The 19489-nt window shown below is 47.9% G+C and overlaps 1 protein-coding gene across 1 annotated transcript in view; it reads right to left on the bottom strand.

Moving 5' to 3' along the window:
* COL20A1 (collagen type XX alpha 1 chain) overlaps nt 1-19489 on the bottom strand; it is a 52316-nt gene that overhangs the window by 29100 nt on the left and 3727 nt on the right. The window contains exons 2-18 of the mRNA XM_049816595.1: nt 19388-19472; nt 16767-16877; nt 14938-15081; nt 14539-14697; nt 13461-13661; nt 12054-12209; nt 11215-11334; nt 10879-11043; nt 9138-9302; nt 7636-7808; nt 6866-6995; nt 6221-6366; nt 4741-4864; nt 4149-4288; nt 3389-3518; nt 2717-2859; nt 1453-1585 (exon numbers count right to left, since the gene is read on the bottom strand). Of these exons, the coding sequence (XP_049672552.1) occupies nt 1453-1585; nt 2717-2859; nt 3389-3518; nt 4149-4288; nt 4741-4864; nt 6221-6366; nt 6866-6995; nt 7636-7808; nt 9138-9302; nt 10879-11043; nt 11215-11334; nt 12054-12209; nt 13461-13661; nt 14539-14697; nt 14938-15081; nt 16767-16877; nt 19388-19460 (2413 nt within the window). The 5' untranslated portion in view covers nt 19461-19472. The remainder of the gene's footprint in view (nt 1-1452; nt 1586-2716; nt 2860-3388; nt 3519-4148; nt 4289-4740; nt 4865-6220; nt 6367-6865; nt 6996-7635; nt 7809-9137; nt 9303-10878; nt 11044-11214; nt 11335-12053; nt 12210-13460; nt 13662-14538; nt 14698-14937; nt 15082-16766; nt 16878-19387; nt 19473-19489) is intronic.

The raw sequence follows: 19489 nt of genomic DNA, 5'->3' as shown, positions 1-19489 counted from the left end.
TGGCATCCCCAAGTGTCCTCTGACCTGCCCAAGATCAGCCCTGCCTCCTGAAAAGCATCAGCCATCCCTTCTCCTGTGCCATTTCTCCCCTGTGGGCACTTCTTTCTTTAAACATTAAAAAGAAAGAACCCCCATCAAGGACATTGATTGTACATGCAAATATTGGCGCTGAGAAGTGCGTGGCACTGTTCTGACTGCTCATGCAAACCGACCAGCAGCACCCAGGCACTGAGACTCGGGTTTGGCTGCCCAGCTGCACACCTGATTTTTTTTGAGCGCTTTGCTTTCTTCTTGCAGCAGGGAAAATTCTGACATCCCTAAGGCATCCTTGTTCCTGAACAAGGACAGCAGCTGACAAGCAGAAGTCAAATTGCCTTCCATGTCCCACTGGGGTGCCAACACCAGCAAGGACTGGCTTGTTCAAATATGCCTAGAAGGGCACCGTCACATGTCATTTGCAGTGGGCTGAGAGAGCTCCTCTGACATTTTGTAATTCATGGATTAAAGCATAGCCGTTCATTTTCCAAAGCCCCTAAACAGCTCTAATTGTCCCTTTATCATTATCTACCTGTAGAATGCTAGATTTTTTTTTTTTAATTTTTTTTTTTTTTTTGTCAGTATGCAGCTTCTAGGTACTGGCCTGAAGTAGCTTTCTGTAAACAAATGTTATTATTACTCATTATAATTAAAACCTGAGCTTCTTATTCCAAGATTGCCATTTGCTCTGAGCTTCATCAGCTCAACACCAGCCTAAATGGGTTTATTTCTGCAAAGGAGGTTGAGAGCTGAGAGACGGAGGAGGCGAGGACTGCTGCTGTTGAATGAATTGTATTCCATTCACTGCCAACAAAGCCATTATACAGGCAATATTAATTAAGAGGACCTCTGGGACTGCCACTTTTTAACCTCATATCCTGTCTGTACAAAGCGAGATTTAGATAATGCTTCCAAGGCAGAGTCTGCCTGCAGGATTCTCTCTCATTTTTGTAAGTGCCCTCAGATGAAGCACAGCTCAGCAATGACGTAGCTGAAGAAATCCTCACCCTCCTTAACAGACAATATTTTACTAACAGGCAACATTCATTAGGCAACACGGCGACACGTTCAGCTGAACACCCTACAGAAAGCCAATTCATTTGCATCAATACACTACAGAGAAGCAAGGGTGGGGAAAGCAATGTATTCCATGATGTGAAACACAACGCAAGGGTAGCAGATGCCTTCTAAGATGCACCAGCCTGCTTGTGTTTGCCCAGCCTATTTTTCTCAGGGCAAATTCAGAACACTTTAAGACGGAAGGCTAAATATCTCCAGCCCCTTTCAGACAGTCAGGTTTGGGTTTTCAGAGCTGGAGATGGCCAGATCTGAGCTGCTGGTCTGTGATGGGTTCTGAGGCATTCTGTGCCCCCTTCATTATCCCTAGGCTGTGGATACCGAGCACTGATCACTTACTGGTCCTGTGCTGAACAGAAACCGTGTCGCTTCGCGCACCGTCTTTGTAATAGGCCCAGATGGATATTTTATAGTCGGTGTTCTTCTGCAAGTCTGGCAGGACAGCACTTGCCACATTTCCAGCGATGGAGAGCTGCAGCAGGGGAAGAAATGAGTCAGTCGAGTTTCCAGGCATCCCCAAGCTAGTTCATGCCATCCAAGCATCTGGCTCACAGATTGCCCGTAGGCACAAATGAGTTAGCACTGGGCTTTGGGGACAAAGTCTACTGTTGTGGGTTGCACATATCTAAGCAAAGGCAAAATTCCAGCCCTGATTAATGCAGAGTAGATGCCCATACGTTGCTGCCCAATTATATTCAGCAGCTACTTCGGTACCACAATGCAGTGCTCTGACAGCAGGTAGTCAACCTGCCTGGAGGGTGAAATCCTTTTGCTCTGTTTCCAGGTTTTAGGTGTGCTGTGCTGGGGACAGAAGCCCCTGTACACCCCTATTGCAGCCCAAACGTGAAGCACTGCATGAGACGCTCATGTATTTAAACCATCATTTAAACTGCTGTTTGCACTCCTACGGAAAATAGAGGCTTGAGATGGAAGAGGTCACCGGGTCCATCCCTGTCCCTCCTGCACCAACTCTGTCTCTCGTCATTCTTCTCTGTGTGCTCCTCAGTTGGGCCTCATCCTTCTTGAAGAGCAGTATCCCAAAAGTAGCCAGTGCTTACCAGCGCTGAGGAAAGCAGAAGTGGCTTCACCCGTCTTAGAGACGATACCTCTAGCTATAAATACTTGAGTGTTATCCTTGTCTTTTCCACAACAACTTGACATTGTGGGCTGGTGATTCTCTGCAACCCCAGATCTTTTTCTATTGAATTGCCTCTTAGCTATTTGTTCTACATCCTGTATGCCTGTAGTTAATTATTCCTGCCTAAGCTTAATACTTTCTGCTTGTCCCTATTGAATTTCATCCTTGAGATTTTCCAGAACACTTCTGCAATCTTCCCAGAGCCCGTAGGACTGTGTCCCGCTGTCCCTCCTGCTTCCAGCACTCAAGGTGACTGCTCCACTGAACAGAGCCAGACCCAGACCCAGGACAGACCCTGTCTTACTCCATAGGTTCCTTCGACTGGGCGCTGCACAGTTTAATTGCTTGAGTGCATTAAGCTGAAGGGTTTTACACCGCCCTACGCCACTCTCGCAGGTGAGTTCAGAGCCATCAAGCAGACACAAAGCCAACCCAGCCTCCCCAGAGCTGTGTGTGGGTCCATACCTCCTGAGGCTTCTCTCCACCAACTGTGCTCCATTTGATCTGATAGACAACCACATCGGAGGCAGCGACAGCTTCCCACTGCAGTCGGAGGCTGTTCCCAGAGAGCTCGGTAACCTTCAATGCACGTGGCGGGGGGACCTTTACTGAGGGATGCAGAAGGAAAATAAGCTGAAGTGCGGGCACTGACAGCGCCTCGTCAGAGCCAAGGTGGGGAGCAGATGGTTGGGGAGCAAAACATCTACCAAGCAGATGTCTGAGACCAGTCTGTCTTTCACTTCTTCAGACCCATATGACAACAGCCATCAGGACAGAGAGGGGGTAAATTATTTTTAAAACCCTAATTAAGGAGGATTATCACATTTGTGGAGAGGACATGTATCACGCTGGTATTGTAAAGGGGAGAAGGTTAGGAGGGCTCTCAAGGACACAGAGGTTAGTGATACAGCATGCTTTTTATTCATTTGCTTCCTTTCTTTATTCCTTCCACTTCATTTTAAACATAACACAGTTGGACATATTCTACACACAAAGAGCGACAGTCATCTGGGTTTTGTGCAAGGTTTTTGGCCGTGAGCTGCTGGAACCAGTCTTCAAAACATCCCAGTTCAGACACACACAAGCCAATTTCGTCACCTGTTACTGGGACCAAAAGCATTTCCATTCCCTACTTACAAGTGGTAACATTGCCAGTAATCGGAAAGGAGTCCCCTTCATCATACGTCGATCTGACACTGATAAAGTATTGGGTGAGGGAGGACAAAGGTCTCAGGACAGTGGATGTTGCAGTACCAGGAACCTCTACCTGCAGTGGAGGAGTTGTATGAGTATTGTATGAGAAAGGCTGAGAGAGTTGGGGTTGTTCAACCTGGAGAAGAGAAGGCTCCGGGGAGACCTTATTGCAACCTTTCAATAATTAAAGGGCGCTTATAAGAAAGACGGGGACAGATCTTTTAGTAGGGCCTGTTGTGATAGGACAAGGGGTAATGGTTTTAAACTAAGGGAGGGGAGATCCAGGCTAGATACAAGGAATAAATTTTTTATGATGAGGTTAGTGAAACAAAAGAACGGGTTGCCCAGAGAGGTGGTAGATGCCCCATCCATCCCTGGACACATTCAAGGGCAGGTTGGACAGGGCTCTGAGTAACCTGATCGAGTTGAAGATGTCCCTGCTCATTTCAAGGGGGTTGGACTAGGTCCCCTTTAAAGGTCCCTTCCAACCCAAACTATTCTATGATTCTATGATTTGGAGAGGAGCATGAGTACAGCTGCAGAGGGGTTAACACATAAGTGGCAACCGCATCAAAAGCGCCTATTTCAGAGTTAAAACACTGCCAGCAGATAAGCCCTCCCCGAACCATGCAGCCGAAGGAGAACAAGGCAGTATCTGACCTCCCAAGTTTCTTTTCCTTCCACCAGCCCCTTGAGGACTCACCTCCCCAGCGTTGCTCCCTCTGCTAGAAACGTAGGTGACGTGGTGAGCTTTCACAGCTGGAGACGCAGCCTCCCAGCTGACTCGAACAGACGCATGGCTGAGCTCGGAGAAGCTCAGGTATCTGGGAGGACTCAAGGCCACTGCAACAACAGTTAGTGACAGCACTCCGAGTTTTTCACAGGCTGCACCGTGGCAATGCCACCGGTTACCTCCTGCTGCTTTTAGATGACCCCACCCTGAACTAAGAGACTCATTCACCATGCGGGGAAAATATTCTCTTTATGTCACTACCACACATGCCTCGGGGATGTCATGAAAGGCTACCCGGGCTTTAGGTGAAGAAACAGCCAAATAATTCCTTTTTTCTCCCCAGACAACAAAGTCCTCAGGGAACAGCTCTTTCAGGAGTCCTTTTTTACCAGGGGGAAAATCACTCCTTTTTCACAGCTCGCCATGTAATTAGCGATCCCCTCGGGGACTAATATTCACTTGAGATCAGGCAGGGAAGAGGCAGGGTGTTTACAATGCACAATACGGGAAGCACCTCATTTAAGCGTTTAATAACAACTCAGTAAGCAGTCGCAGCACTTACGGGTGGTTTCCTGGATGCTGGCTGGATCACTCGCATCTTCCCCGTACATGGCGTACACTGCGACAGAATACTCCGTGCTGGGTGACAGCCCCTCCAGTAGGACCTCAGGCTGGGCCACCTTCACCTGTCAACAGAGAGACATTTTGGGGCACCCTTCAGCTCTAGGGTACCTGCCAATGCTCGCAACAGAGCAAGACCTTACAGAGACACGGGCCAAGGTCCCTTGGGTTACACTAAGGGGACTTCTCCACTTTGGGACTTCACCACTTGGGTCGGTGGTCTACAGCAGTCAGTGCTCTGCTTCTCTTCCCAAGGGACACCGAGCACGTTTGAGGGGTACACATCACCTCCTCCTACCCTGGTCTGCAGAGGCGTACGTCTCACGCAAAACTGATGCTGCTGTTCTTGTTCTGGGGTTGGATCAGCGGGCATGTGAAAGATGTGATCCCACTTTGCTCAGACACATGGAAAACTCTTGCAGAAGAGCTGCCAGCAGACCCAGAGCAGCCGGCTTGCTGCCACCTGCCGCTAACGCAGCACAGCCACAGCTCTCCTCCTGCAGTCTGCTCGCTGCAGAAATGTGCCCCAGAGACTTTTAGGAGTCTGCACGCAACGGAGAACAGTTTGATAAAAGGCTGGGAACATTTTAATGCTGGTTTTGTAGACATCCCCTAGCCTTAGAGCATTGCAATCTTACAGTGAGTAAGTAACTGCAGCAATGCTCTAATAGGGTAAAATACAATTTTAAATGTTCATCTCTCTTCAAATGTTCTGAATCTTTTAAAAAAACCAGAATTATGCACTGAAAGCAGAGTACAAGCATTAATTGCTTTGTTTTGAAAACTGTCCTGCAATTGCTCCTATTGCTGTGCATTCAGAGGGAGGGAATCTGAGTCAAAGAGCCAATACATGTGTGTGTGTGTGTGTGTCCCGTTTGTTTTGTTTTTTTTTTAATTCATATCCTCAGCCTACAAGTACTCCAGATAACTCATTAAAATGCACACATGACAAAGGGTTCTTAGCTGTTTTTAAGGATTTTCCATCCATCGAGCGTTGTTTTATTCTTATGCAGTGTTGTACGTCTTGTTTTAGAGGTCATTGAAAACTGCCCTAACAAATTTGCAATTAACATTTTAAGACAAACACAGTCAAGACATTAATGTACAGCCTCAAGGATACAGCAATTACACTTGGGGCTGCAAAGATGTGAGTTCAGTGCCTGGGTTTCCAGGGCCCCATGAGGCAGTCAGTTCTCTCCCTATGCCTTAATTTCCCACATGAAAACCTCACAGTTATAAATTGCTTTCAGATACACCATAAAAAAAAAAAAATATCTTCCATGAAAGATGTTGCTGGCAAAAACCCTGACACTTTTTTTTTTTTTAAACACATGATACCAATTCACAAAGGCTAGAGCTAGAACGAAACTCAGCCCAGACAGAGAAAAAAACGATATTATCATTATTCTCATGAATTCTACCTCCATTGTATAGTCCTCTGCTCCATCGGGGGCTGCGGAGCAGAGCACCAGGTACTGCGTGGCTCCCTGGGCTGCCTTCCAGCTCAGCCTGATACTGTTGTGGCTCAGCTCAGAGACACGCAGGGAGCGAGGGGAAGACAAAGGCACTGCAGGGAAAAACAAGGCAGAAAGATATCTTCAGTGTATGAGGTCTGTGACAATTCAAACCCTAGAGGAGACCTGGCTTTGCAACAGCTACTGCAAGCTGGTGGACATCTACCCCACATCTAACACAGTGGAGCAGCCACTTTATAAACAATAGGTTGAATTTACTTGGAGCCCAAGGATAAAAAAGCAGCGAGGGGTTGCAAGCTATTTCTAGCATGGTGTGTTACTGCCACGTCAGTCGTCTCCTTTGAAGAACAACATAGGTGGAAAGGGACCCCTGAGGTCTCTGGTCCAACCTGCTGCTCAAAGAGCAGGTTGCTCAGAGTGTTGACTGGTCAAGTTCTGAACAACTCCACAGATGGAAATAGCTGTAGACGGACTGATCTTGAGGAAGGAGGAAAAATGCAATATCAGGCCCCAGACTGAGATGGTCGCAAAGGAGCTTTTTTCACCTATCATAACCATGCATCGGCATAATTGTCTCTACTCACGACCTACATGTGGAGGTGACGCCTCTCAGCCCATCCCCAACAACTGTGTCGTAAACAGGAAACACCGACACCAGATACTCCGTGTGCGAGGTCAAATTGGAAAGCCGCAAAGAGGAGACTGCTCCATCTAAAAGCACCTGAAAACACAAAGGAGGGCTGTCAAGACAGGGAGGTGTTAGCCGCTCTTTAGCAAGGGAATGGCCGAACCAGCCTTCCCTAGCAAGCGTGGCTTCTTTGTGGCAGAGCTATGCCCAGAAACATGAAGTCCAGTTGCCCTCTGAATTTTGTGCCAGCTAGCAACTCTCCAGAATAGAGAGGTAAGAGGCAATAAGCATTCCTCTAAGGCAAACACGAAGCAAAAGGCTCTAATCATACTCTCACTGAAATCAAAGTAAATCCATCAACAACTTGGATTTGCTTTTCTAAGTCATATCCATCACAGATGAGCATCCTTGGACAGCTCTGTGTGCCTCAGTGTCCTCTTTGAGTCAAAACAGATGTTTTAGGGAGGGGATGACACTCCGTAAGAGAAAAATCGGTGTCAGCATGGCTTGCAGTATTTCTAGCAAGATGATATTTACCCCATTTCTTCTTCTGTCTTGTCATCCTATCAGCTGATCACACTTACACTCATTGTGCATTTAATTTCACCTCTGGCTTTAGCTGATGTCCCACAAGAACTGTACCTCTACCCTCATCTTTCTGTCTACTCAAGTCTAAATTCCCAGCCACCACCTGGAAAATACTGCAGTCTCAGATGTGAGAAAGGCCTCTCACCTCTTTGTGGATACCTCCCTTAGATGGATAATACACAATCCGGTATTTCTTTGGTGGTCTCGGAGGAGGACTCCAGGTCAAGTACATGCTCTTAGAGGTCACAGCTGATATTTTAAGGTCAGTTGGGCTCAGCTGGGGACCCATGTTCACAGGGATATCTTTCACAGTGCTGCCTAGGAATTAAAACCAGAGTTACTTTCTTATATTCAGACTTCTCATGCCAAATGTTCTTTCTAGCTCATAAATATGAGTGACATTTTTCAAATCAAGTTACAGTCTCCTTCCCTATAGAAACTGTTCCAAACTGCTCTGAAATAAATATTTAAAAACTGGGCATACAGAGAACATGCTGTGTATTTTGCTGGGTGCTGGGAATACTTTTTCAATACAAGTCTGCATTTTCACGTGTATCCAAAAGACGACCCAGCTTTCCTCAGTCATGAAAATTTCTCAAAATGACCAAGCAGAAGTTATTTTGGTTTCTTTTTTGAGCAGCCTGTCTTTCTTTAGCCTAATCTGCACCTTTGAAAAATGTCTAATTATATCAAACAAATACAAATCAATAAGGCTGAATCAATCTATTTATATGACTCTCCAGAGCATTAAAATAAAAGTATGCTTGAAAGTTAGACTTTCCCATTCTCCTTAGGCCAATCTTAGAGCAGAGACAGATGGAAATATGTACACGATATTTCTCCTGAGGATCTAAGCTAACATCTGTAGTGGTTCTTCACTCTCTTATTCATCATGCAAGCTGCTCTCCAGCAAAAGAAAGAAACAGGCTGTTTGGTTTTAACTTGAAAATGCCTTGGAGAGCCATCATTTAAAGTAAAGCGTGGAGAAAAAAAATGTGTTTAGATGTTTTATCATCTCCTCTTCCTACCTCCACATTTCCTCCATACACTTTCCCTAATATATTCTCAGATTAGCTCTTCTGCTTTTTCTGCCTCCTCTTGGTTGGAAGAAATTTAGAAGAGGAGATGGTTACAACACATTTATCGCACCATATGATAATGGAAGAGGGAAAAGAAGTCCCGTCTTCCCTACAATGGTAGATACTGTCACTAGATGATTATATCCACCAAGAGTTATCCAAACCCCTGGTAGGAATGGCTGTTGCCTGTATTGGCTCACAGGCCAAAAGCAGATACCTAAACCAAGAGCATCAGAATGGAAACATCTACAGGTAACTTCTCTCTGTGACAAGTTAGAGACAGCAGGGAGTCTGCAGTGGAGTAAGGGTGGAAGAACTGCATCCAGAGGGTCTTGTAGAAGGCAATGATCACAGGAGAAACTGGCCAACACATTGGCATGGCAAGGACCGTTGTCAGCCAGCAAGAGGGCTGAGCCAGGACATCAGCACTGGAGAAGAGTTAGATGGTGCTGACGGGGTGGTGGAGCTCATGGAGGGAAAGGTATGAGAAAGGGTCAGTCCTGCTGGCAAGGGAGGTGGATGGTGAGCAGAAGGAAGCTCAGCCCTCACTGAGGAGGTTTCACTTCACCTGCGTTTTCCTTGTTGCTCTTCTCTTTGATCCTGGTGCACAGGACCCGGGTGAGCTTGCCAACTAGAGAGCTCAGCAGTGGGAAATCCAGCACGTTGTACACGGTGAGCTCCAGAGGCTCCGAGGCCACTTGCTTCAGCTCTGCCTCGTCCGCGTTCTTCACCCCTGCAATCAGAGCAGAGAACGAGACTGAGAAAACTCCCCGGAGAGGAGCAGCTTCTGCATCCTTCTTCTGTGTCGTTTGTTCAGGGGCAGGATGGGTCCACCATCGTCCTGCTCTCCAAGCAGAGCCTCCCAGTCACTCCAGTGGGGTGGTGGTGACGGAGAATGGCCTTGGGCTTCCCTGCAGCAACAGCCCCAGTCCAGCCTGGGAAGGGCTTCCAGCTCTGTGGGCTCAGAAGGTCTTTTGTGGCCTGGAGACAGTCCAGTGAATCCTCCTGTTTTCCTGCCTTCTCATCGCTTGCAGGCTTTGCTACCAGGAAGGCAGATATTTTTTCACCCTATGAGGCAGTTGGCATAAATGAGGGAAGGAGTGAATGAATAAACAGCAATTTTATATCTACGAGGTGCCAGCGCTCCCCACAGAGAGACTGTTTTTCATCAGAACATCACACTGCATTTCAAGAGTATCAGGGATGAGCAAAAATCAGACCATTTATTTAGCAGAACCCCACCATCACAGAGCATCCTCCATTCCTATCCCTCTGCTCCCCACCCTCATTAACCCTCTGCAGACAAAGCTCCACAGCATACAATTTACTTTGCTTCCCAGTGCTAGGCTCAGGGTTGCCCTGATATTGCCCAAGCAGTACCATTGCCAGGCAGGGATCCCATCTGGCTTCTCAAGACCAAGACCATTACCTTAACAGCTTTGTTAGCCTCCTTCTCCCTTGTTCTTGCAGTGAGAACCAAGGTGCTATTGAGTTTAATACTCAGGTCCTCATGTCTAAGGACCAAACAACATGATCTTCCTCTAACCAGAGAGGAAAGGCAAAGACCCCAGCCAAGGACACATCTCCAAGTGATTTCAGGCACACAGATGTTAGTCTGTTGTGCCGCACAAGATACAGCTGAGGCTCAGCAGCTCCACTCATTCCATGAAAGGAATCACACAGTGCCAGCCACTTAGCTACATAACCCTATGCAATAAACGTTTGCTTGTGTGTTCCTGACATAAATTAGCACTTAAAGTTTTGGGGACAGCAATTTTAGGAGAGTTTTCTATGTTACTTCATTGCTCATGTGTTAGTCTCTAGCAGACTCGTGTAGTCATCAAGGACAGAGCTGCTCAAGGCCATTTTGTGTCTCATTATTGCTGCTGGATAGTGAAGAACAGATAACATTATTATTCAGAGAAATGGGAAGTTGTGAGAGGCAGTAATTGTAAAGGAGGTCTCCTGTTCTCCCCAACACAATGTTCTGCTGCCTAATTCCACAGCTGAGAATACTGTTGTCATGGCACGGGTCTCTGAGGCTTACAAAGGTCTTTAGATGGGAGGTGCGAAATCTCTCATGTGAATGAATGTTTTTTCTAAACAAACAAAATACCCTTCGAAGACACTGCCTGTGCTGAATAAATGAGTTAATTTTCATCTTAGCCACAATGTAATGAGTTCTTACCCAGTACCTTACTTTTACAGACCCAGGTTGCTTCTATCAAAGTTGAGGGAACATAACCTTCAATTTGAAGAAGATAGTAAGTTAGCTTTGTCTTACAGCTTATCGATGGCTGTGATCTTACCAATGGCAAATATCTCTATGCCCAGGTTTTTCAAGGTCTGAGCAGCCAGGTTGGCATCATCCTGGGATTTTCCATCAGTCAGGAGTATTACCAACTTCACGGCTTCCAGCCGGGCACCAGCATCTGCTTTCAGATTCTGCTCCAGGACGTGGGTCAGTGCCAGACCTGGGGAGGAGCAGACATGGATGGTGTGCTACAGCACAGACAACCCCCCCACCTTTACTCTTTTCTCTGCTCCCCAGTGGCTTTGACCCCCATGGATGTCATCCCACAGGAACAGCCTCCCCCACTGCAGCCACACAGATCATTTAGCAGAGACCCACGAGACGGAGTTACCTGTGAAGGTGTTGCCGCCCTTGTACCGCAAATTTCTCACGGCCTCCAGCACCTGGTCCCTTGTAGAGTGAGTGCTCAGATCCCACTCTGTGCGGGGATCGCTGCTGTACTGGGACAGCCCTGGGGAAGGCAAGAGCTATGGGCATCATGCAAGCCAAGGTAAGACGCAAGAGGAGATCCGTTTTAGGGAGGTGGTGTCAGGCTTGTCATGGAGGATGCCACAAAATAATGAAAGGGAGTGGGGGTGAGCAGGTTCGGTTTCTAGATCCACTTCTCTGCGTGGTCCTTGTCACGCTGGCAGCAAGGTGATGCCTCAGACCCCACTGGGTACAGTGGGACTTGGCCCTGCGGTGATGCTCTGAAATATTTGATAAGGTCTTGATGTTAATCGGCTTCAAACTAGTCAGCTGCAAGGAATGGGAAGAATTTACGCCGTCCTGTTTCACCTACAGCCTGTCCAGCATCAGCATCACTCAGAACTGGAAGCAGCGCCGTTCTTAGCTGAACTCAAAGCAACTGCAGCGCGGCATCGCCACCGCATCTGTCTGTGCAGTGCTGTGGAGGCTGAGCACCTCGTCAGAGCTAGGTAGCAAATCCCAAACGCATCTCAGCACCAACACCTGACCTGGTGCTGCCCAGAAAATATTGCTTCTGTTCACTATTACAGCCACTAGAGGCCAGGGCTTGCTACCAGGTGGGAAAAGTTGTCAAGAGCAGCAAGCAGGACACCACCCTAAAGGAATAAAAGCTCCTTAGAGGAGCACATAACCACAGGAACAGAGCCCAAGGCTCCTTCAAACACAGACTTCCCAAGGTCAGGAAACAGGAAAGTGTCCTACCTACTCTTATCTTGTCTTGGGCAATACTGAATGGGGAAATCAAATTGCTCAGAAACTCCTTAATGAGCTTGAAATTGTTGCGTCCGATGCTCCAGGATCCATCCACAAGCAGGATGATATCAGTCATTGCGGATGTGTTGCACTGAAACTGGGAACCTGGAAGGTATAAGGTTTGATATTGAGAGAAGCAATTGTAAAGGAGGAAAAACTGCTTCAGTTTTAAGATAAAAAGAAAATCTGCAGTGAAGGGCCTTGTCTGGGTGGTGGATTGGACCATCTGCCAGCCTGACGCATCTCAGCATCTTGGGAAAACCACATGGCTAAGGGTAACCCATCTGAGTACCAAGAAATGGAACGGTGTGCAGCTGCATTTCTGCAAAGAATGGGTTAAAGCTGTCAAGAAGTCTGTGCCTAACCCAAACACTGCTCTCTGCAAGCTGTCAGCTCCATTACATCTCAGCCCCAGCCCAGCGCTTCCCTTTTATCTAGCCTAAGTCTCCAAGAATTGCAGGTGATTGCTTAATTCCATTCCATCACAAGATCCCCTGTGGGCTGTAATTATTTCGTGGCTTTATATTAAATCCAATCTCTCTGTAAAAACCTGCTGGCATCACAGATACTCAAGCCCTGCCTTTCTCCCCACCCCAGACCTGCAGCTTAACAGAGGACAAGACAGGGCATGTTGCTGATTGAATGCATTTTCCCCGAATATTTTTCGGATGGGGGATCTTTCATCTTTGGTGGAGGGAAGTAGATGATCCCATCAAGATTCAGTGGGCTGCAAAGAGGTTACTCTCCTACCTCTTTTCACAGCCATGGATTCCTATTGGTCTCAAGGGACAAAATGAGGATGCTCTGGCCAATCCCATTCCCACCCCTTCAACAGTGCTGTGAGCCATCTGCCCTGCCACAGTCTCAACTGATAAATCTGAATGATCGTCATGGATCCAGTTAACCGTGAAACATGAAGAACAAGTCCAGAAGGTGGAGCGGGTTGGGTAATGAACATCGCTTATGTGCTCCTCTCCTTCTGAAGGCTTGGGAAGGTCCACGGCTAGGGATTCTGTTGAAGAATACAAACTCTTACATGGATCTGTCAGAAGCAGGAGGAGTTGGCAACATGAATAGAGAGGATAGTGGCAAATCAATAAATTAAACCGTCTGGAAGGAATTTTTGGCCTAGTTCCAGTTTGCCTTAAAATCTGTGATGTTCTGCAGAACTCCAAACTTCTCCAGTGATTCCTGACAGTTCCTCAAAGCATGACCTAGCAATTAAAAGCGCTATGAGCAGCGTCTGTACTCTTGAAAATCTTGGTGACAGAGGGTGGCATGGAAGGCTTGTATTCAACGAGCTTTACAGAAAACAGTGGGGAAGAAGAAGCAAGACGTGTTTGAAACCCCTCTCACCTCGCCTCAATGAATCCTTTGTGGGTTTTTCTTTTCCTAGAGACTCTCGCTCCGAGTTTGCAGGAGTGCGCTGGGATGATCTTGTGGTTGTTGGTGTTGGTCCTGTCACGCTGGCCTCCAAACTGGGCTGGTTTCTTGTGGTTTCTCCTGAGCCCTTGGGCTGAGTCCCCTTCTGCCTCTTCTTTTCAGCTTTGTCCTTTGCTGTGCTCCAAAGAGAAAAAAAACCAACATTGTCCCTAGCTGTATTATCCCCATGCAACCTGCTGCAGTCATCAGCCGATTTCAGCCACATTTGACAGAGGTGTAGGGGGCTCAGGGAGGATAAAAGTCCTACAACCTTTTGCAAATGGGTGGTTAGGCAGAGAAGACAATCTTCATTCATGTCTCTCTGAGAGGGCTGCAGGCGGACTCAATAATAATGTCAGTAATGGATCACATCAAAAGTTTGTCCTTGCCCTTATCTTTGCTGATGAAAAATAAGGAATGTTTATAAAACATAAAGGAGGGCAAACATGTCATGGCACCTGATACCCAAGGCGCTCTCCAGACCTCAGCAACGTGTGACTCGGAAACATCCTACGTTACTGTCAGTCTTTTTGTGTAAGGGCCCTGATGGATCTTTCTTCCATCAACATGTATAAATGCTTTTTTGAACCCATGTAAACCTTGTTGGTAGACACGTGAGAATCCATGCAGTTATATGCGGTTCCCAGCCATAGGGGAGAGCTCACACCTTCTTGTAGACCATCTGCAGCCTAGGAAATCAGGCATCATTAACCCCAGTGCTTTGCGAGCAGCTTGTTCTCAAAAGATCCAGTCTCATTTGAAGGATTTGACTCTAGCTGCTTAATTTGAATACCTGTCACTCCCAGGAACGCATGGATGTGCTTTGTCAGGCTGGACAGTTTGGCTGGCACGAGGGGCAAATAGGTTTAGGTTGCTTACTGTGTTCTTGTGGTTCAGAGAGGCACGCAAGGGATGAGACTGGGCTAGCATGTCTCACTGATCGAATGTCCCTGAGGAAGTAGGGGTTGCAGGGGGAGGGTGGGATTGGGTTTAGGGACAGCTGTGCACCCACCTGGCTGTGTCAAGACAGCATTCAGGGGTGGTGGGGTGGCCTCTGCCACCCCGCTGTGCTCGGCTGTGGAGCTCCCTGAAGAGGTGAGATTCTTTCCCGAAGCAGCTCCTGAGTTTCTTCGGTTATTTCTAGTCTGGGATGCATTTTTTAGATCCTCTACTGTAGGAAAACAAAAAACAGGGAGAAAGAGTCAATCTAGATAGGTCTGTGAGTCACAGTCCATCCTTCATCTCCTGGGTCTTCACCATCCCCCTTTCTAACCTTTCCACCAAAATAATAACAGGCTCTGTGATTGCGGCATAGTCTACGGGGCATACACTGAGGATGAGCTCTTTGAAGCCACATCTCCAAGAACCTCGGAAGCTCTCTGACTGGTAAAATGCAGTGCTCTCTACTTACTCACAAATTTCCTCTTGGCAAACAAGGCTTCCTGGGAGCCGTTGAGCACATAGACCTGCAGCGTGTATTCCTTGGTAGGGCTCAGCCCCCCCACTGTGGCTTTGGGAGTCTTGGTTTTCAGCATGACTTCTTGCTCCGAGTCCCCTGAGGTGGGATGAAACCACAGTTCAGAGACTGTTAGAACTTAAATTTAAGCTGACAGTAGCAAAAGCACAGCTGAAATGCAGGGAATGTCTGCCTAGGGACCTCAGTCAACTCTTTTTTTTATTATTATTTATTTCATGAATCTCTGTTTTTTACTCTTTTTCCCCACCCAGAGTTGAGAAGGTCTGGGTTTTTTTAAATCCCTGATACATGCCCAAAATGGAAAACCAGTTCCCGTCCAGCATTAGTGCAGCTATCACCAATTTCTCAGTCGCTGAGTGAAAAGCTGGTCTAAAGACGGTAAAGACTGGGCAGTTACTAGTAAATACTGCTTATGAAAACACCCAACCAATTGATGTGCTTGAGGTCATACACGAGAAAGTGAGGAAGTGGCTTGGTGGTTTTGGAGATCATCCCTGGCACTCGGGACTCCTCTTACTTATCCCAGCCGCTCTCGCTGTGCTGTCTCTGCAAGCCCCATCTCTCCCAAGGGCAGCTGCTCTCTGCAAGGAGACAGCTCATTTCTGGGGCCAGCACTGCCTCCAGACCTCTCCAGGGTCATATTTTGGGGCTGTGGGACCTGTCCTGGGGCTGTGAAGCTCAACCAGCCAGGAACTGGGGCATTTCTGTGCTGGCACAGCATCCAGCAGATAAAGCAAGGCAGCTCTGCAAAGCAGCAGCCAGTGCTGCACCAGGGCCTCTGTGCTACACAAAACAAAGGGAGAGAGGCAAACTAGCTCCCTAAAAACCTCTGACCTATGTATTTAAATTATGGACATGGATGCGTTTCTGACCCAGCCATCCCTGCGCTCATGCCTAGGGCTGGAGACTGGAGACGGAGCTCCCCAGCCTACGCAGAGGGAAAGCCTCAGGCATGTGCCGGGAGCGCTGGCGGGGATTCCCTGCATTCCCGGGATGCTCATCGTTCTTCACGGAGCTGAGGCCCAGGGAGGAGCAGGGCAGGGAAGGAATGAGAAACCTCCTGCTCCAGCTTGGGAAACAGGTGGGGGCTGAGCTAAAAGCGGGTGTATGATCACGAGAGCTCTGCTGCACGCACTCCTGCCTGGCAGCTCCCTTCTCTGGCTCGCTGGGAGAGCGGCAGCAACCGAAAACCAAATGCCAGCCAAGACTAAGGTTGTCTCCAACCATTGCTCCCCACCGAGGGACAACGTGTCCTTCCAACACCACCAGGTTCAGTGTCCAAGGTCAGAGAGCTGGAGCTCGGCTGGGGCAAGGACCCAGGGGGCTCAGCCCCACACACACACATGGGATCAAGGACTTCCAGACAATGAACCTTTCCTCATCTTTTTTTCCTTACACAGTCCCAAAAAGCAACACTTTCTGGCTAAGGCTTTCCCCTAGGATGAAGGGGGATGAATGTCATCTCCCTCTTGTGAATGAGTGATAGAGGGACTGTGCCTGCTCTGTCGTGGCACTACGGACTGCTCTCACGGTGGCCAGAAAGTTTTCTTGTCCGTGCTGCACGTACAGCCCAGTGGAAAGTTTTGAACTTGGTAATCAACACTTGAACCCAGTGGATAATTCCCTCTGTCTCATCTCTATCACCTTAAGATCTAAATAATGCTCTTACTTAAGTCCTGTTGTCCCCTAGTCAAAAGGTGGAGCTCAGTCCCTCACTCATACACAAACCTCTGCTGGGTCTGACGTCCAACATTAGCACATACCTGCCATGGGCTTTACCCGAACTTTGTAGCCATTGATGTTCCCTTCGGTCTCTTTCCATTTCATTTGGAGCCTGTCTTCCGAAAGGACAGTGAGTTTCAGCCGGCCTGACCCTGGGGAGGAGGAGACATGTCCGTGCTGTTATGGAGGCAATTCCTCCCTCTGTATATGCACCCGCAAAACACCACATACGCTATCATCTCCTCTACGGACATGGGAACAGTTGCAGTGCAGAGGAAACCTTCACCACCCCGTGCAAGTCCTCAGCATCCCCTGACGCTGCATGGAAACTTCTGCAGTCCCCCTGCACCTCTGCTAGGAAACCCACCGCGAGTCACTGCAAATCTGTAGCCTCCACCCTATGCGAAGAGGAGTTTCTCAGGCGCTCAGATAAGACCTTAAAAGATACTGCTGCAAACAGGGAAAACGGCCTACCATAGAGGTGAGGGCTTTTTCTGCATCCCTCATATCTTAGAGGACTCTCCTGGGAGCTTTCATGCAGAATGGTTTTTTTCAGCAAGTGCGTTTAGTGCAAACATCTGATGTGGGAGGGTGGGAAATAGATAAAAGGGCTCAGTGAGGCTCTTCGATAGGCTTGGGCTGCTGAGAAATACAAAAATTCCCCAGGTGATGGATCCCATACTTCTGCAGAAAGATCAATTCAGAGGCATCTCCAAGGACCAGTTGGGTTTAGAAAGAAAAAAAAAAAAAAAGGGGGGGGGGGGGAAGAAAAAAAGAAAGAAAACCTGATGGTTTTCTACGGTTCCTGGCAAGACCATAACTCATGGGCACCAGCTTGTATCAATTTGCTGCAGGGAGCAGCAAACTAAATAACAAATCCTAAGGAAAAAAATCAAATCAGACAAGGAGGTAAAAAGAAGAAAGAGCACATTCCCTTATTATCTCCAGATTTCACAGATATCTTTTAAAGCCCAGCTAGATGTCTGAACTCATATGTCACTCTTTGAATCAATGATTCCTTGGTAAAACATAGCTGTACTGTCGTACAAATGTCACCATACAAAACCTTTTCACTTGGCTGGATATAGGATGGCAACTCAGCAGATTTATTTCCCCTCCTTCCCGACACTGTACCTACAGCTGCCTTTCCAGCAGGCTGCCCTAATTTGCAATGAGTGAGCGCATCCTTTGCCTGTGCTCTGTAAGGATCTGCGCTCAAACACCCCCCTCGTTTGCAGTTGTTACCGATCTCTTTCCCATTTTCCCATCTTTTCTTTTCCATTACTCGTTAAAAAAGCTTAAGGTGACCTGGAGTATCCGGCTCAGTGCTGGCAAACTGTGTTGCACAGGACTCCTCAAATCCCCAATCTGGTCTTGCATGATGCCCAGACATCTCCTGACATCTTTGCCATGAAGTCACAGCCCAGAAAGCAGTGAGGGCTGGCAGTGAGGGCTTGCTTGTCTCAGCCCAACATCTGTGCCTTAACCTTTCCTTGCAGAGACTTCCTGCAGGCTGCCCAACAAGCAGATAACTATTTGGGGGAAACAAAGCTCAGATTCACATCTCACCCCGGGCAAATCTGAAGGGGAAGAAAGAAAGAAAACATGGGGAAGAGGGGTGAAGGGCAAAATCAAATCCCAGAATCACGCCTAAGAGAAATGGTAAGAGATCACGGAACAAGGAGGGGAATTCATAGTTAGATTAAACATGGAGCTGTCTTCTTTTGGCCAAGTGTGGTCCAGCTCTTCGGCCATCACTCTAGGAGCCCAGAAGCTAAAAAGGCAAGAATGTCCCCAGACAGATCAGAAAGGACAGCATCCTCTAAAGCGCCATTATGTACTGGATGCAAATGAACCCTAGTGCCATGAAAGCTCTACTGTTTCCCTGCCCTGTGTTGGATGTGTGCTATTTGATGCTGTAACCTTGCTCTCCAGCTGATAGGGAGTTAAGCCCAGACTTAATTGCAGAAGCTGGTCTGGAAGATACACGGCATGGAGACACGTCTGTCCAAATTCTGAAGTGCCATCACCTCTCTAGAAACCTTTGTGCTGGTCAAACATAATATAAAGCTGGATCTTCGACATTAGAAAGGCTATGGTGGGGTGCTATAGGTATTTTCCGGTCATTTTTGGTACCATGGGAGCACTATATGTTACAGGAGGAATGCGCCTCATGTGCTTTCTTCTCCAGATGTTGCACCACGTATCACCATATACATCCAAAGCAATAGTCTCAGAGCGCAGTAACTAACAGAAGCAACACCCTTTTTCTTCCTATTTCTCAAGCTCCATTTGCAGATCACATAAGCACCCTTCGTTGCTTTTATACAGGCTGAAATGCATCCCTGGCGCGAGGGAGCGGCGTGCTGAACTGCTGCCAGCGATGAGGACAGGCTTTGCAGGGTGGGGTGGGATGGAGATACTCTCCCCAAATGGGCCCCCTCCTCTCCCGTTGCTCTTCGTGGGTGGGAACAGGCTGTTTGGAGCTTCACCAACAGACACCAGAGCACAGCAGCCCCCTCAAATCCTGCGTGTGATTGGGAATGTCCCTCACCTGCGGTGCCACTGCCAACGGGAAGGGCTCGGGCAAGGGCTGGGCTAAACCCAGGGGACAGCCAAACCGTAGGGAATTGCCCAGAGCAAGGGCAGGAGGGCTCCTTACCTTGGCCCACTCGTCCCCACACATGGCTCGCCACAGGCAGGCAGGCAAAAAAGAAACAAGTGTGAATCAGCATGGTAACCAGGACCTACAAAAGGGCAAACA

This window comes from Accipiter gentilis, chromosome 14, assembly GCF_929443795.1.
Source record: "Accipiter gentilis chromosome 14, bAccGen1.1, whole genome shotgun sequence".
In the NCBI taxonomy this organism is placed as follows: domain Eukaryota; kingdom Metazoa; phylum Chordata; class Aves; order Accipitriformes; family Accipitridae; genus Astur; species Astur gentilis.
This window is presented reverse-complemented; position numbering and strand designations above follow the sequence as displayed.